This window comes from Xiphophorus maculatus, chromosome 16 (genome assembly GCF_002775205.1).
Source record: "Xiphophorus maculatus strain JP 163 A chromosome 16, X_maculatus-5.0-male, whole genome shotgun sequence".
In the NCBI taxonomy this organism is placed as follows: Eukaryota; Metazoa; Chordata; class Actinopteri; order Cyprinodontiformes; family Poeciliidae; genus Xiphophorus; species Xiphophorus maculatus.
The window spans coordinates 24,938,363-24,954,596 of record NC_036458.1 but is presented as its reverse complement, the minus strand read 5'-3'; the positions used below and the strand labels follow the sequence as shown (position 1 = coordinate 24,954,596).

The window sequence follows — 16,234 nt, the reverse complement described above, 5'->3', positions numbered from 1 at the left end:
ATGACCTTCTTGATGCAAAGCAACAGTGCTACCAACTGCACCACTGTGGAGCCCCACAATATATATTTTCTTTAGTTAAGAAGTGTGTATTATAAAAAAATGTCATTGTTTCATGAAATGAAATCTTCATAGGGAAAACTGTACAAGATTCAATCTAGCAATCAAACAATGTACAACAATTTACATTATTTTAGGTTGAAAGATACACAAGCTTAGACTTACTAAATATCACAGTTGCCAAGAGCTTGTGAGAAGAAAGACTTCTCTTCCCCTTCTGTTCCATTCTTTACAAAGAGCTCCTGACTCCAGTTTTTGGTTCTTGGTTTCTAATTCTTCGGCTGTGAAGGCTGGAAGGACGAGCTCATCTGGTGAGTCCGTCTCTTCAGCAGAATCAGTGGCTGTAAGTCGGGTCAGTGTCCCCCAACCAAGATCCTGCATTTGACCTCCACTAAGGTTTTGAAGATATTACACTAAAAACTACAATCTACAAAAACAATTAAAACTCAGTAAAAGAACATAATCCTAAACCTTTATTAATCCATCCATGGATGGATGGATTCCTTGAATTCAGATCATTTGAATTAAATTATTTGAATTCAGATGACTCAGTTATTTGAATAATTTATTTTTTAATTCAATAATTTTTTATTTGAATTAAATATTTAATTAATTATTTAATTATGTAATCAAAGAATCAAATTAAAAATATAATGATAGACACATTCCAAGTGTCCTTGTCTTGTGTGTAACATGTTGTCAGTTGCTGAAGCTGGTATGAGCCTCTTATCCAAGTTGGATTAGAGGTTGGAGGTTCAGTTCCTGTAGATGACAAAGGTTGTGTGAGATTTTGTTGGCTTTTCCTCTTCCTCACCAAGAATGTGACTAGATCTGAGCTTATCTGTGACAAATATTTCATTTAAAAATTCTGCATAAACCTCAGCATGATTTATGTAATTAAGGGAAGTTTTGTGCCTTAAGACTTGATTGTCATGTTTTTCAATGTGTTTTGTAATACTGTCATAAAGCCAGATAGCACACTGAAGTAACACAAAAACATCCAATTTAAGAAAACCATGAAGAACTCCCTTTCTTTGCAGCTAACAATATAATTACTGCCATGCATAAACTTACTTTTTCTTTTAGCCCTACCCTCCATGACCTCTGCTTCTGTCTCTGTTTAGAGATGTGACACTTCTGCAGCCACGCAATATTTCTGTCTTGCTATGCAGTAGTCATCTGAAAGTACATATAAGACAAAATAGGCATTACTTTAATCACCCTACAAAAGCAAACATTCAGACACTGTTATATAAATAATATGAACTAACAATGATGTTTATTATTTTTTAAGCATAGGTGAAATACTGTATGCTTTCAGCAAAATTCTTGCATGCTTAGAAAGATGTCCAGAATTTCTAAGAGTTTTCAACAGATAGGTACATGTTTTATTTGAAATCTAACTTCTCAGTCAGCAAGTTTTTCACCTGACTACCCTCTTCTCCTTGCCCTGAATGGGATCAGATCTGCAGTCGCCACCGTGTTAGCAGCAGCTATGGTCTCAGTGTACCACTGGGAATCATTAATAAAAAACAGCAGAAGAAAAAAAAAACTTTCCAGAGGCATAAAACTTATAATGCAAGCTGAGAAGCCAGGGGGAATGGCACCACCTCCTCTATGCTGCCTTCACATAACATGACAAAAAAGTACCAATAACAAACATATGTTTTTTTACTCTCTTGTCTGATGTTTGCTAAGAGAATCCATTGTTTTGTAGACTGAGAACTTTTGAAAATTTGTACATAATAGTTTTGCTGGCAAAATGTTCCACTGTTACCATGCACATTTCTGTCTAACATGCAAAACATTTTTTATAAATTACCAAAAAGCATATTGAGCATATTTGTTTTCAAATAAAAAATGATACTAAGTAAAGTACCCAAAGTAACGCATATGTAACTTTATACTGACAAAGGTGTATGAAATACTTTTTTCTTTCAAAAATAGCATTTATGTCATCCATTTTGGCAGTGCTAAATCAGTCAATTGTTTTTACTTGTGAACACAATCTGATGGGTAATCAACAGCTGGTTATGAAGAACAGAAAAAGGAATTAACAGATGGAACTTTCTGTTGTCCTAAAACTAACTTTAGGAAATTTCTTTGGTAAATCTCTTATGGTGCACAACAGCTTCAAATTCATGTTTGATCATGTTTGCCGAAAGCAAATATTAACATGCGTTTGTCTTATCTGCCTGTTTCAGTTTTCCCAGTACCGATACATCCGCATGTCTTTATCTATTATGAGAACAGACCAAGTAGTTATAACAGCAAAGCATCCATCTATTGTCATTTGTTTCATCATAACCTTTTTTATAGTTGGTTAAAATGAACTCCAGTCAGATGAGAATACTCAGGTTTTTAGACAATAAGAACATGTAGATATTGTCCCCACAAGAAACAGAGAGAGCGAGTGATATGGGACATGGCCCTTAACATGTAGCAGCTGTATTTAAACAGACCTGTTCTCTAGGTGGATAAATGGATGGACGGACGGAAAAATGTAATTTTCGATCGGATCATTTTCTTTCCGTAATGTTTTGAAACACTTTTCATTACTGTATTTTGATCACTGATATTTTCCACAGTCTATTGTGAGTTGGGTATTTTATCTAGTGAATTATTATGGTTGAAAGGGGAAAATAAAAAATAAAAAGATTTTATAAAAAACAAAACGTAAGAATATATTTTTGCAATGTCCTTGTAATGAAGGTCTTCATTATTTAGCTGGAAACACTTAAAATGTGTGTTGAATGATAAAAGAAACAGGTACAAACAAATTGAAGTATTTTATTGATTGTGTGTTTTTATGCAGTGGCATCTCAGCTGGAACTGATGGTGTCCTGTAAAAATAAAACAAACAAATGGATAATATAAGTATTGTGACTCTTTGAAATGCACCGAAATGTTTGAAGGCTTTGTGTAGATGTGGCTTACTTCTGTCTCTTCCTCTGCAGGGTGTTCAGGCTAAAATATTCCCCGGGGGCCTGAACACCTTTTAAAGGTTCCGGAAGAGACCATTGCAGATGGAAGAGGGGGAGAAATAGAACGATGCACTTTAGAAATTTAATGTTGGATTTATATTTATAAAAATGTCTTTTTAGAAAAGAAATGACTACTTAAAAATGAATAGTATTTGCTAATATTATTCTGAAGATGTGGTTGTTTTTGTCAAGTTTGTTTGTGTGTATGTATGTATTTGTTTTACCCTGTTTTTTGTGGGTTTGTTAATTGGAGCAGCCAGGGACTATAAAAGGCTGCATGTTGGCCACATTGTGAGTTGTTGCTGCTGAAACCCTTGGCCATTGCAAGCAGGCCTAGGTGTTAACTGTTGGTGAATAAACACCCAGTGGATCTGCACCGTTTCTCTGCCTCAAGACTCCTACTTAATCCAGCTGTTTAGGGCCATCCTAACAGTCCTGATGTTAGTCCAGATTGTAGTGATGGTGATCAGGAAGATAAACCTCAATTCTAAGAAACTACTTTGGAACAATTAAAATGGTCTGTGTCAATTTTTTTGTGTATTGAATTACCATGGTGTTATCATCACTTATCTGTAAAACAAATTTCTGTTTGTTCTAAATTCCCATTTTTGGATAAATATTGTTTCTTACCAAAGTTTCCAAGGAGTTTTTATAAAAATTATTATTTTTTCCAGATTAACATTTATTTGTAAATGAATGTGAGAACAAAGTTAATTTTCCTCAAATATAGAATTGATTATTATTGTGTAATAATAATAATAATAGTAATAATAATAATAATAATAATAATAATAATAGTAATAATGTCGTTGTTGTTATCATCATTATTCTTATTGTTATTATTATTATTATTAAACATTATTATTTTCATTTATTTGTATACTTGAAATTGTCTGAGTCCAGTTTTATAAAAGGAGATCACTTCTTGTTTTAAATTAACATGACTGCGGTGCTTTTATATTTATTTCGAAAATAAAGATGCCCACTGTAGGCCAAATTAAGCACAAGCTAGAAAGTCTGCGCTGTATCAATAACACCGAAAAAAGGTTCTGCAAGGAACCAAACATATTAGTCCGAATATCTTAACAATTACCATTAAGTTAATTGCTAAGAATATGAAAGATAATATAAACTCTGTGGAGTGGCAGATTTAAAAGACAAAGGATTTCATGGTAATTTATTTTTCTGTAAATACTTTAATGATGCTTGCAAAATAATCTATTAATGTCTTCGGGCGAAGATGGAAAACTCTTTTCTTTTAATAAGAAATTTTCTTTCAATTTTCAGGCGCCTTGAAGTGATGGCACCGAGTGTGTTGAACCACTGCAAACTTGATTCGTGTCTTCGGGAAAGTTCGCTACAAGAGCCGATTAATTAGCGTCAAGCGGTGCAAGAACTGACGAGAAAATACGTTACCTTCCTGTTGAAAACATTGCTTTCTTAATGTGTCATCAAATCCAGATGTAATAACGAAATAAGTCTCACCACGTTGGCTTTTTAATGAAACTCACATTATCATGTAATAGCAGATTACGTAATTGGGAAAATATGCGCGGAGGGGGTCTGCTTCTCCCAAATCTCCACTCTAACCTCACTGAAACTCTGTACTGAAACTCTACAGATAACATTTTAAAGCTTTTTGCACTCCGCTGTTCTCAATTAACGCGCTGTCTGGATGACTGTAAACCCACAGGGTGGAGGCCCTGTCAAAATTGGAAATTCCCTCAGCCTGCGGTCTGAGAGGACATTTTGACTGGAAAGATACTAACTGTGACTGCAAGGCAAAGCAGGCTTCAGCAATAATGACACAAATCATAAAGAAAGCATGTTTAAGATGCTCTTTAACGGGACAAAGTTGTGTACCAGATTAAACGAACAATCGAAAATAAAGGAAGTACACTGAGTTTAGTCTGTTTATGCATTTATTTCATCAGTGTAACCTTGAGTAGGACATCATTTGAAATCACGAATATCTTCAAATCTTACTGGAATTAACGCTTCTGATTTGGTCACAAAAACATGTCGCTTGAGGGAAAAAAGGTTGTTTGGGTTTTTTGTTGTTGTTTTTTATTTTTTTTTTTCGAATCTATTCCAGTCATAAAAAATTCAGAACGAATATAGAAAAATACATTTAATTGAATTAAGTTTAACTTAATTTAGTACAGCTTAGTTCAATGCAGATTTCATCATTTCCGAACGAAGCTGTTCTCAAGGTGATGCACAAAACAATTTACATTCAGTTGAACAGAAACGATTCTCTGTCCAAACACACTCAGATTAGTCCAATTTATTCCAATATAATGAAAAAGTCAGATTCAAATTAAATTACAAAAGATTATATAACTGAAGCCACAATGTTCAGTTCGTTATTATTTCTTTGACATAACTGCAGCGCTGCAGTACCGCCTTAGTTTTTCTTGATGCAACTTAAATAACGAAGTTAGAATGTGTACCATACAGATGGGATTTAATAGTTATTATCAACTGGAGTCCAGAACTAAATTTCTGTTAAATCACAATCAAAAGCTTTGACTTACCATACCGATGACGTCAATTGTTTTTGTTTTTCTCCAACCCCCCCCCCCCCCCCAAACCCCCAGTCCGCTCTTGTTTACCCTCAAACATGGATCATATCGCAGATCATCAGAGCTCAATGTTCCTCTTTCTCGCAGCCAGCAGCTTCGTCTCTTTCCTCCTTCCAGCTTCTCTTTCCCAGCCGAGGCGCATTGAACCCGCTGCGTCTTCCAGTGCGCGCGGCCACGAGCCGTGGCCTATAAAACAGAAACGATCACCTTGGAGGTTTTATTGTGGCTTTAAATGAGCCTCAAAAAGTAGCTGAAATTGTTTGCCCTTTAAAGTCAAGAGGGGCCTGGTTTAATAAAGATAATTAACAAACGTTCATTTGCCAATAAAAATAGTGTCATGCAGCTGTAGAGCTACAAGGAAAAACTACAAGCTAAGTTCAGGAGGAGAGTAAATAATGACAGAAGCTCCAGTTGGATTTTTTTCAGTGAACTTGTCTTTTCTCGCAACATGAATTAGGACTAGTGAGTTAGTGTAATAGTGATTTAAGTGCATACTCACCAAACACAGAGCTGATTTAAGAGGTAAATGCTTGACCGCAGTACGGCAGCACTGACTGCTCTCTTGGTCATTATTTCACATTCTGGAATGCGCGTGCTGCGTGACCCAAACGTTGCGTTTGACTCATCAAATCAAATCAAATAAAAATAAAAAAAATGTGCATTTAGTTGACCGTCACAGTTTGAATGTAGTTTGCACAGACATACTATCGGCTGGAATACAATTTATAGTTATTCGGTAGAAATGATAGCGCAGTGTTTACAGGCATCTTTTTTATTATTGTTTTTTTGCCTGTAAACACTGCAATACAATGAAGTGAAAGGATGGAGGACAAAGAGAGAGAGGAAGGAGCTACATCTCGTCTTTTCTTCTTTCTTTTTTGGGGGGTGGGGGTCGGGCGGGGGTACTTTTTTTTTTTTCTGCTGCAGCGGCGCTTTTTCAGGCTCAGGGTAAAGGTCCGGCCAATCAGCTGCACAGACCCGACTAACCCGCCAACATTTACGATGGGTAGGCTGTAGCACTTTGTTTCCCTATACTGAGCAAGTTGGTGATGGGGGAGGGGGAAGGGCCGAGAGAGAGAGAGAGAGAGAGAGAGAGAGAGAGAGAGAGAGAGAGAGAGAGAGAGAGAGAGAGAGAGAGAGAGCGAGCTCTGAAAGTAATCTGCAGAAGGGAGTGGGAAATAAGAGAGTGGCAAAATTATCTTAATGTCTCTGCTTTTGTTCTGCATGAAGTAAACTTGCCGCGTATTCTAGATAATGTCCAAGAATGTCCATTTCTGGGACTTTGAGCAACTATTACGTGGACTCCATCATAAGTCATGATAGCGACGAACTCTCAGGCGCGCCTCGCTTCTCCAGCGTCCAGTTTCCCGTTTCCACCTCCGCTGTGACCGATGGAGCCGCGCACTCCGAGCACGCTCACTCCGAGCCATATCCATCCTGCAGCTTCCAGCCCAAAGGTCCGGTCTTTTCATCACCCTGGGGCCCCTTCAGCCCGCACCACGGAACTAGTGGTCTCCCTGCAGTCTACCATCCCTACATCCCGGGCCAGCATGTCGCCGCAGGCGCCGCAGACACAAGATACATCCGCTCATGGCTGGACTGCGCTCCGCGAGACTCCGAGTCTTTCCCGGGCCAGAGCCAAACGGGGCAGGTCAAACTGGAACCCCAGCTTAGCCATCAAGGCGGGGAGCTTCCCATCAAAATCAGCGGACAACACGAGACTACCACATACATTCTAGAATCGATTTCCACGGCGGGACGCGAGCTGAACCTCCATCCGACTTCCATTCAGGGATCAGGATTTGAAGAAAGTAAGGATGTCTGTGAAGGGAGTAAAGACAAGGACAGCGCGGATCAAAGTAAGTAATGAAAGCAGGAAATGATGCGAGGGAGACAGTAAATACTTTAATGCCGCCATAAAACAAGAACAAAGGGCCGGAAAGTGTTCCCACCCTCCACCCTCATGAGTATTTATATAATTGCATTTAGTTTTAATGCGTTCAATCTTAGATGTATTTATTAACATTTAAAATCCATCTAAGTCTATGAAAACCTAAGTATATTTGCGTAACAATTGAGTCCTCTTTCAAAAATACTAAAACACGTTTTGCATTCATTTTATCACCGTTTTCCCTCAAAAGAAGAGCAGACTGATCCTCTACCATCATCAGAGTATACAGGGAGCGTTAAGGTTAGACAGCAGGCAGCATTTAAAGTATTGCGAACACCGACAGACTGCTGGGAATAAAGATAGAGTGAGTTCTTATAAAAATACTCACAATTATATATAATTGTGAGTATTTGTCCGTGTTACAGTCATTCTGTTTTGCTCCATCTACTAACAGAGCTACAGTAAAGCGGTCTCTTACTCACTGCACCTCCCAGAGACAAACAAGCCAAAAGAGAAAACAGAAACAGAAACAGATATTAATACCCAGCCAGCAAAAAATACAAGCCAAGCACAGATACTTTGTTCGACTGATTTTAACATTACTGGGATCCAGAATTTTGTGGCGCTTTTAAAGTAGGAATGTTTGTTTGTTTGTTTGTTTTTATGCTAAGATTTGGTCTCCAGTCAGAATCTGTTTTAGCTTTTACATTTCGTTGACTCGGTTTACAACCAGTTTGACCGAGCACCTTCATATCGTCATTTTTAAGATTCTTGTCTGATTTTTTTTTTTTTTTCAGATGTGACACTGTTTAGTTTTCTTAATGTTTAAGAACGGATCCTGGAACCGGGCAGAATAGCTGTATTTGTCCCGATAATACACCGAAGTCAATTGGAAAATAGTTAGGGTGATGATTGTGATTATTTTTCTCCGCAAATTTTGACTAAAGCTAAAGGAAGATAATAATTAGCTTGAGTTGAATTAAGCGACTCTTAATTTAGTACAGTTCTCTGCTGGCTGGCCTGTATAATTCGTGTCTGCGTTTTCACAAACACTATGGAGACACCATCCTGTAATTATCGTCGAATATTGATGTTATTTCAGTTAAAAATCCTTTCCAATATTTCATCATTTATTTTAAGTGTATTCTTTGGACATGTACATCTCGGTCTTGTTCTCTCCATCCGGGCAGAACATGCTGCGCTTTCGACTAGAACGGAACTCTGTCTCAACAGAGGCTTTTTCAGAAGCAGACATAAAAACTGAGCACAATTTATCAAAGCACTCCTAACGCACGTACACACACACACACGCCCCCCCCCCCCCCCCCCCCCCCCCCCCCACACACACACACACCTACAACCAAATGCAGCCACTATTACAGCACGTTAGCGAGCGATACATCAAAGCAGTGAGCCCGTTCAGAGCTGGATGGAGCCCAGCAGGCTCCAGGATGAATTATTAGACTTTAGACCCGATCCAGACCGAACTGCTGATTGGGAAGGTTTATCTGTCTACACTGGTAAAAGAGGAAACTATCTGTCTGCTATTTTAAAGCGTAAGCGGTTTTTTCCTTTCTTTTATTAAATCTTGTGTTCTGCAGTAGATTTGTTTTTCAGTAAGCACCGAGAACCTCATTGTAAAGATACAGAAGTCATCAGTCTTATTTATTTCAGTTGAAATAAAAAAGAACTTATTAATGTGTAGACGATTTCATTAGAATTTATTACGGTAAATAAAACAATAAACTTTAAAAATGTGACCAGAATGATACGAATATCAGGACATCGCTATTATTGTGGAGCTCTTGCTATTCTGGCATTAAAAGCTGGTGTAATCGGTCTGACAAAACAAGTACTGAGACATTGACAGAGAATGCTGAATACATCGTAGTGACTTGTTGGGATCATGGTTGGTAGTTGCTTTGTTCATGTTGAAAATTTAGGAAAAGATTACAATCTACTTTCTGATAATGTCGCAGAAAAGTACAGAAGGCTGACTGAAATAGATGTCTGATGTCTGACGTGCTGAGAAAACAATAACATCACATTGTTGCAATAAGAACGATTTCTAAATAGTAATGAATATAAAAAAAATAACAGACATATAACATTTAATTTAATTTCAGTCCAACATTGTGTAAGCTTATGTGGTCAAAATCAATGGGCTAACAAAAATTCAAAGTTTTAAATGATCATGTAACATTGAAAAACCAAAGATAATTAAAAAACCTAAAATAATAATAATAAATGGATTTTATTTATGTCAAGTATTTGGAAAGTTGTAGATATGCAAAGTCTTTATTTCAGGATATCGACTCAACTTAGACTCAACAGCAACACCGCAAAAGTTCCTGCTTCTGAAATATTTGGTTTCAGCAGAGGAAAGATTCCAGGGTCACAATCTCTAATTTGAAGACAAGAGTCTGAAGAACACAGCGTGACAGATACAGTAAACCTTTAACTTGGACTCTTTGAATGCATGTCTTATTCACTTTCCAGTAAGTAAAAAGGGTGAAATATTATATGCATAATATATGTTGACAACAGCATGGTTGTCACAAAATGTTAAATAAAGTCTCTTTCCAGCTACAGAATTTTCTTTGCGTTATGGGAGCTGGGCAGCCACCCAGAATAAACTACCAAATCACACTTCAGTCCTTGTGCTGCTGCTGGGTAAACTCACACAGTTATTACCCCAAAGTGAATTATGTTAACGCTGGATGAACAACCCCATTAATTGGCATGTTACTGTTGGTGAAGGGGAGAGATGGGACACAGGGACAGGAAAATAAAATACGACTTCGAGATGTAACACTGTGCCTTTGGGATAAAAGAGGGGTCAATTTCTGGAACTATTAAAAGAAAATTGCAAAAGCAGAAGAAATTGGCCCGAGCTGTTGACATTATTTTTTTTTTGTTTCCATATAAATATCAATGAGGCCACACATCACATGGTTACCTAGTCAGTGGTAGGTAACTATTACACAGCAGCATTATTCATCATAGTACATGAGTGTCCATCTTCTCTTCTTGTGGACAAACTACACATTACCTGGCTGATGCATGGGTTGAATGGCATAGATACAACTCAAACACATAGACACACATTCTTACACTCACAAGCACACCTTTCACTCTCCTCCACCCCCATTTGTCATCTTTGGTGACAACCATGGTTGTGGCCTTGCTCCAATAGTAATGAATGAGTCTCAAGGTGATAATACACCCAAGGCATGCAAAGGACCCACTTTACAGTTTGCTAGAAGTACTGCACAACCCCCACCCAATCTCCACCAATACACATATACATACTGTACTTGTCTCTTTTGCAAAAATTATATTTTGCTCTGAAATGTAATCGATCTTTTGCTCGCTGGCCACGTTGGACACTCTGAACATGCTGGAGAAAATGGATTCCAGAGGGTATTGAGGACATGTTCAATGATAGAAGCTGTTGGTTACAGGAAGAATAGAGAATAGGGCACCTATCATTCAGATCCAAATGGGTCTGATGCTACAGCACTAGGTTGGTCTATTAGTCCGTTTTCAACACTGCATTATATATATCAAGTTCCACTGTGTATCTAATTTTAACATTTAAAATATAAAACATGGCTCTCCTCCCTATTTGGCACATTAGCTTATTAAAATTAAAACATTGCTTAAGATGAAATGCACATGAATAAAATCATCTATTATTATTATTATTATTATTATTAGTAGTAGTAGTAGTAGTAGTAGTAGTAGTAGCTACTACAGTAGTAGTTGTAGTAGTAGTAGCAACAGCAGTAGCAGTAGTAGTAGTAGCAGCAGTACTAGTACTACAGTAGTAGTAGTAGTAGTAGCAGCAGTAGTAGTGTTAGTAGTAGCAGCAGCAGTAGCAGTAGTAGTAGCAGCAGTACTAGTACTACAGTAGTAGTTGTAGTAGTAGCAGTAGTAGTAGCAGCAGCAGTAGCAGTAGTAGTAGTAGTAGTAGCAGTACTAGTACTACAGTAGTAGTAGTAGTAGTAGTAGCAGTAGTAGTAGCAGCAGCAGTAGCAGTAGTAGTAGTAGTAGCAGTAGTAGTAGTAGTAGTAGTAGCAGCAGTACTAGTAGCTACTACAGCCAATATGTGAAAAACAAGTCTTAACTAATTGCATTGATCTGAAAGCAATACAAACACCAAGGATGAGGATTTCATAGTTTGTTGTGAAAAACAAGGCTGGCCACACTGTGAGGGAAAATAATGTTGAGAAAGAAAGTAAGTGTTGGTTTTCTCCCCTTTCAAAAATAGGAATATTCAATTCAAAGGCCCTAATTATATACCACACAATGTGATTTAGTATTTCACATCCATGTTACCACAAAGCAACACATGATCTACATTCACTTTTGTTTTTTTATGTCTCGGCGCTTTAGAGGTTCCAAGAAGACGCAAGAGAACTAAATTACATAATATGCATTTTTATTTTATTGTATAGCATCTATGAGAATCCTTTGAAGGTTGTCAAAGATGCTATACTTTTTTGAGGGTTGAAAAGCGCTATATAAGTCTCACGTTGTTTCATTTAATTTAAAAGGCAAATGTAACCTTTATTTTCTCATAACTAAAATAATAGAAATAAAGCTATTTTTTTCTGATAGTTAGGATTTAACTGCTGTTTTTAGCTGTTTCTGTTAGGTTTTATCAACACAAACATGTGAAAAATGTACCATTTAATAAAAACCAAACATTAACATCATAGATATTTTTCTGCTTCCTAAAGGAACGATCAGAGGTAATGCAGTGACTTCCGTAACATGATCTTCATAGTCCCAGAAGAGAAAGAATGATAATGAAAGCTTTACAGAGCTGTAATTCATCTTCCTTGTGTGTGTGCATGGGTGTGTGTGTGTGCATGTAGGCGTGTGTGTGTGCCTCTGTGTGTGCCTGTGTGTGTTTGTGGGGGTGTGTTTTTGTGTGCTTGTAATCATCAAGGGAAATAATCTTCTTGATTCTGAAATATTTTTAGTCATAACATCTATTTATTTGTTGAACCACAATCTTTTCCTTTTACTCTGTGACATTTTTATGTGTTGAATATCAGAATTGTGTGTTTTGAATGCTGAAGCAAACACCTGACTTCCATCAAGAGCATTAAAAAACTCTTGATGGGAGAGTTTTTTATGGTCATGACTATAGTTCTGTAATTGGTTAGCTTCCCAGCTCGTTTTTTCGGCTTCAGCTATTGCTTGCAATGATGAAATCATGATTGATGAAGCCAGACTGTAATCTCTCACTTATCCAACATGTTAACACTTTGGTTTTGTGTTTCTCTGACACTAGATGTAGCAGACATACCCCTTTCTCCCCCACTGCCTTTTCACATACATTGTCACATTCCTTTGTTTCTTCTCACTGTGTTCCTACAGATGACCCATCAGCCAACTGGCTTCATGCACGCTCCTCCAGGAAGAAGAGGTGTCCATATACTAAATACCAGACCCTAGAGCTTGAAAAAGAATTTTTGTTCAACATGTATCTCACAAGAGACCGGAGGCATGAGGTGGCCCGCGCACTGAACCTGACAGAGAGGCAGGTTAAGATTTGGTTCCAGAACCGGAGAATGAAAATGAAGAAACAGAGCAAAGACCAGACCAAGGAGTAGTGGGACTAAAGAGTACATTACAAATGATCACTCACCACTTTCTCTCTTTATCCCTCTCTCTCTCACTCTCTGTCTCTCTTACACCCCCCCCCCCCCCACACACACACACACACACGCCCACCCCCGCCCACATACTGTATACAGATCCATTGCCTACCATATAGTTAATCCATCATGAAGCACCTTTTTTGTATAACCAGAGTACAATGGACTTTCTGAACAGACATGTACACCAACCTTCATTTCCATCAGTCAGGAGGCCAGTAACACTCTTCAAATGATAAACCAGGAGGCTTTGACACAGTATTCAAAATATGCAAGAAAAAGTCAGATTCATACAGACCTTTTAATGAAATCAGTGAACTGAGTTTGAATCTATTTCTTAAATACATGAACACATAGCTATAGTTAAGGGATATGGGAAGTCCATTGGCTTGGACCAGAGTTTATAGAACCACCAACAACTGAAAGAAGGTCAGTGTTCACTTCCTGTAATCCATCCACCCTCAGAAAGTGACTTCATCCCTAAAAAGTGTTGGACAAACTATAGTAGAAGTAAAGTTTTAAAATATTCAGATGTTTTGTAAGAAGGCTGGAACTTTGAAATCGTTTAAGCTTATGTTAATGAATGAGGTTGATCGTACACACAAGCAGCAGTTCATTATGGGCATTTTCTACTTTCAATTAACTGGATTCCATACAGAATGCAGGCATCACTAGTCTTGTGGTAAAAAAACATAAGTACTTGACACCATAAGTACATATGAAAGGGAAAGAAGCTGGTTAACATTTTAATAACTAAGTAAAACACAGAAGTAGATTGATAAGAGAAAAACAGAAACTTTCTTTCTTTCAAACCGTGCTATTCCTTATTTTTGATACATGATGCTAACAGAAGCACATAGAAGTGGAGACACTGTATCCAAAAATGAAAGACCACCCACAGACCTTTATTTCTGAGATGTATTGCTAACGTATGAATAATAATGGCCTTCTAAAGTTGTACATTTGTTTTAAATTTTGTTTAATTTAAACTGTACAAACCCACAAATTAAAGCAAAGACTATTCAATTATTTTTCAAACAAAAGATATTGTCTTTGTGAAAACACTCATCCTGAACTGACCTGTCCAAGGAGTGACCTGCTTCTTGGCCTGTAACCGCAGGAGACAGGCACCAGCTTTGGAAAACCAGTTTCTCACCAGTTTCTGACATTCCTAAAACAAGGACATTTATAGATTTGGTATCTTTCTAAACAACAAGAGCTGCACATGCCCTCAAACAACAAGAGGTATACACAGATCATCAGTCGGCAAAAGGAAAATAACAACGTATTTCCATAGTCCAGATTTTATTCACTGTGCTGTCAAGTTGCATTTTAGAAGAAATTCTCTCTATTTTTCTACATACAAAATATTTAGTGTCTGCTATGCAAGGTTTTTGTTATTTCAGGAAGTTTACTGCAAAAAGGGCTTTCAACTTCTGTAAGTAAGGACTGCTTGAATGATTCACCGATGCTTAACTCCTGAACATGTTTTTATAACTACCGTGATACTTAGGATTGATTTCCTGTTTGTTTCTGCTGCTGTTTTAACATGATAGTTCTGACCATTATCATTTGAGGATATCTTCTAAACATTTATGATTATTATGTTTCAATCAAAAACTGGTGGTGGCTCTGTTGGCCAACCTTTTTGTCTCTGTGTTGTGTGAAATGTGGACATGAAATATGGGATCTTGTTTGTATTTGGGAAGGTCTTGTGTGAGTGGAGTGTTAGTCATTGTGTGAGTGCAGATGCTGGTAAGAGCAGATAAGTGTGAGTGAGTTTATGAGCGTGTGTGTTTGTGGTGGGGGGTACCCTGTAAGATATACCCATGCTTATCTTACAGAGTGGTGAGTTGAGTGTCAGCAAGTGAATGTAGGTGAGTGTGTGTGTGAGCGTAGGTGTACACGGGGCTGGGGCATGAAGGGGTGAGTTTGGGTGTGTGTGAGCGTGGAGGAGTGTAACCTGGTCAACTAGAACTGTCCTATCCAGACAAGAGCTACAAATTTTAAAATAAGCAGCATTACACCCTCCATTTATGAGAGAAAATGTTTACATGGTTTGTGCATGCCTCCAGTCATTTTGAACAGGTTATTTTGTTGTGTGGTAAATCTATCTAAAGGCATTGCTTGCTGGAAATATTGCTAGAAAAATAATTAAAATGTCTTAACATGAAACATTTCTAATTTATTGTACACAAAGCAAGTAACCTTGTGTTTCATGATGAAATAAGTCAAATATGTTGAATATATTTTTTTTTGAAACACATTATCTTGCTGTACTATGGATTATTTTTTTGTTGTCCATGTTGTGCTGTCTGAATTATATAGTTTGATGTCAGTCTGATGAGTTTTTTGTGTCTTTTATTGTGAATTTATTTGATAGTGATCAGTAATGAGTTAGACTGTGTTTTGGAAAAGAGGAGAGGAAAAGATATGATAAAGATAAAGTAATGCTAACAGAATTAATTTAAACACTCATTTTTTTACTGTGGTTTCTTAATTTCTAAAGTCTTTGTGTTGGATAATGTCTTAGCTTTTGCTCTCCAGACAAAATGAGTATGTTGAGATTTGCTGTGGGCTAATCTGGCCAGTGATCTTGAAATTAATCCATATAATCTAAGCCATGTGGTCACAGTAAGAATCTTTCTTAATGAGCACACAAACTCCTATTTTAGTTTTCTTTTCTTCTTGTATGTTTACCTCCCCTCTTCTCTCTGCATTGTATTTCATGCTTTGTGCACTGGCGCTGCTCATCATAGATTCATATTAAATTTAAGACCCTATGCCAGTCTGACTGTTTTGGTTTCTGCTTCCTTTTGTAATTTTTTTATTTTATTTTAATTTTTTTTACAGAGAAAGAGAATAACAGCAATTAATTTGTTTAAATTAAAACGTTCTTTTCAGTGTGAAACTTGGATGAGACAGGAATGGGAACTTCTCTTATTTTTTCACCCTTTGAAAAAACTCAAACGATGGATACAGAACAGAATGAGACATTGAGAAAGACTCGGATGAGTAAAGCATGTGGTTCAAATATGTCTCTTC

General features: G+C 37.3%; 1 protein-coding gene and 1 long non-coding RNA gene across 2 annotated transcripts; one reads left to right on the top strand and one right to left on the bottom strand.

The window, feature by feature from the left end:
* Window positions 1–641: 641 nt before the first annotated feature.
* LOC111611687 lies at window positions 642–6,497 on the bottom strand. The gene is made up of 4 exons (XR_002754165.1): window positions 6,126–6,497; window positions 5,657–5,812; window positions 1,132–1,236; window positions 642–819 (listed from the first exon to the last, which is right to left on the bottom strand). It is a non-coding gene; the product is annotated as an uncharacterized LOC111611687 (long non-coding RNA).
* Window positions 6,498–6,780: 283 nt separating this feature from the next.
* hoxb9 (homeobox B9) lies at window positions 6,781–15,980 on the top strand. Its single transcript, XM_005811913.2, has 2 exons — window positions 6,781–7,485; window positions 12,909–15,980. The coding sequence occupies exons 1-2, from the start codon at window positions 6,891–6,893 to the stop codon at window positions 13,142–13,144; spliced, it is 831 nt and encodes a 276-aa protein (XP_005811970.1). The 5' UTR covers window positions 6,781–6,890; the 3' UTR covers window positions 13,145–15,980.
* The last annotated feature ends 254 nt before the right edge of the window (window positions 15,981–16,234 follow it).

Excerpts from the sequence above, each read along its gene's own strand:
- hoxb9 (XM_005811913.2), top strand. The coding sequence starts at position 6,891 with ATGTCCATTTCTGGGACTTTGAGCAACTATTACGTGGACTCCATCATA. Across the intron at positions 7,486-12,908 it reads CAAGGACAGCGCGGATCAAA|ATGACCCATCAGCCAACTGG; the intron begins GTAAGTAATGAA and ends GTGTTCCTACAG.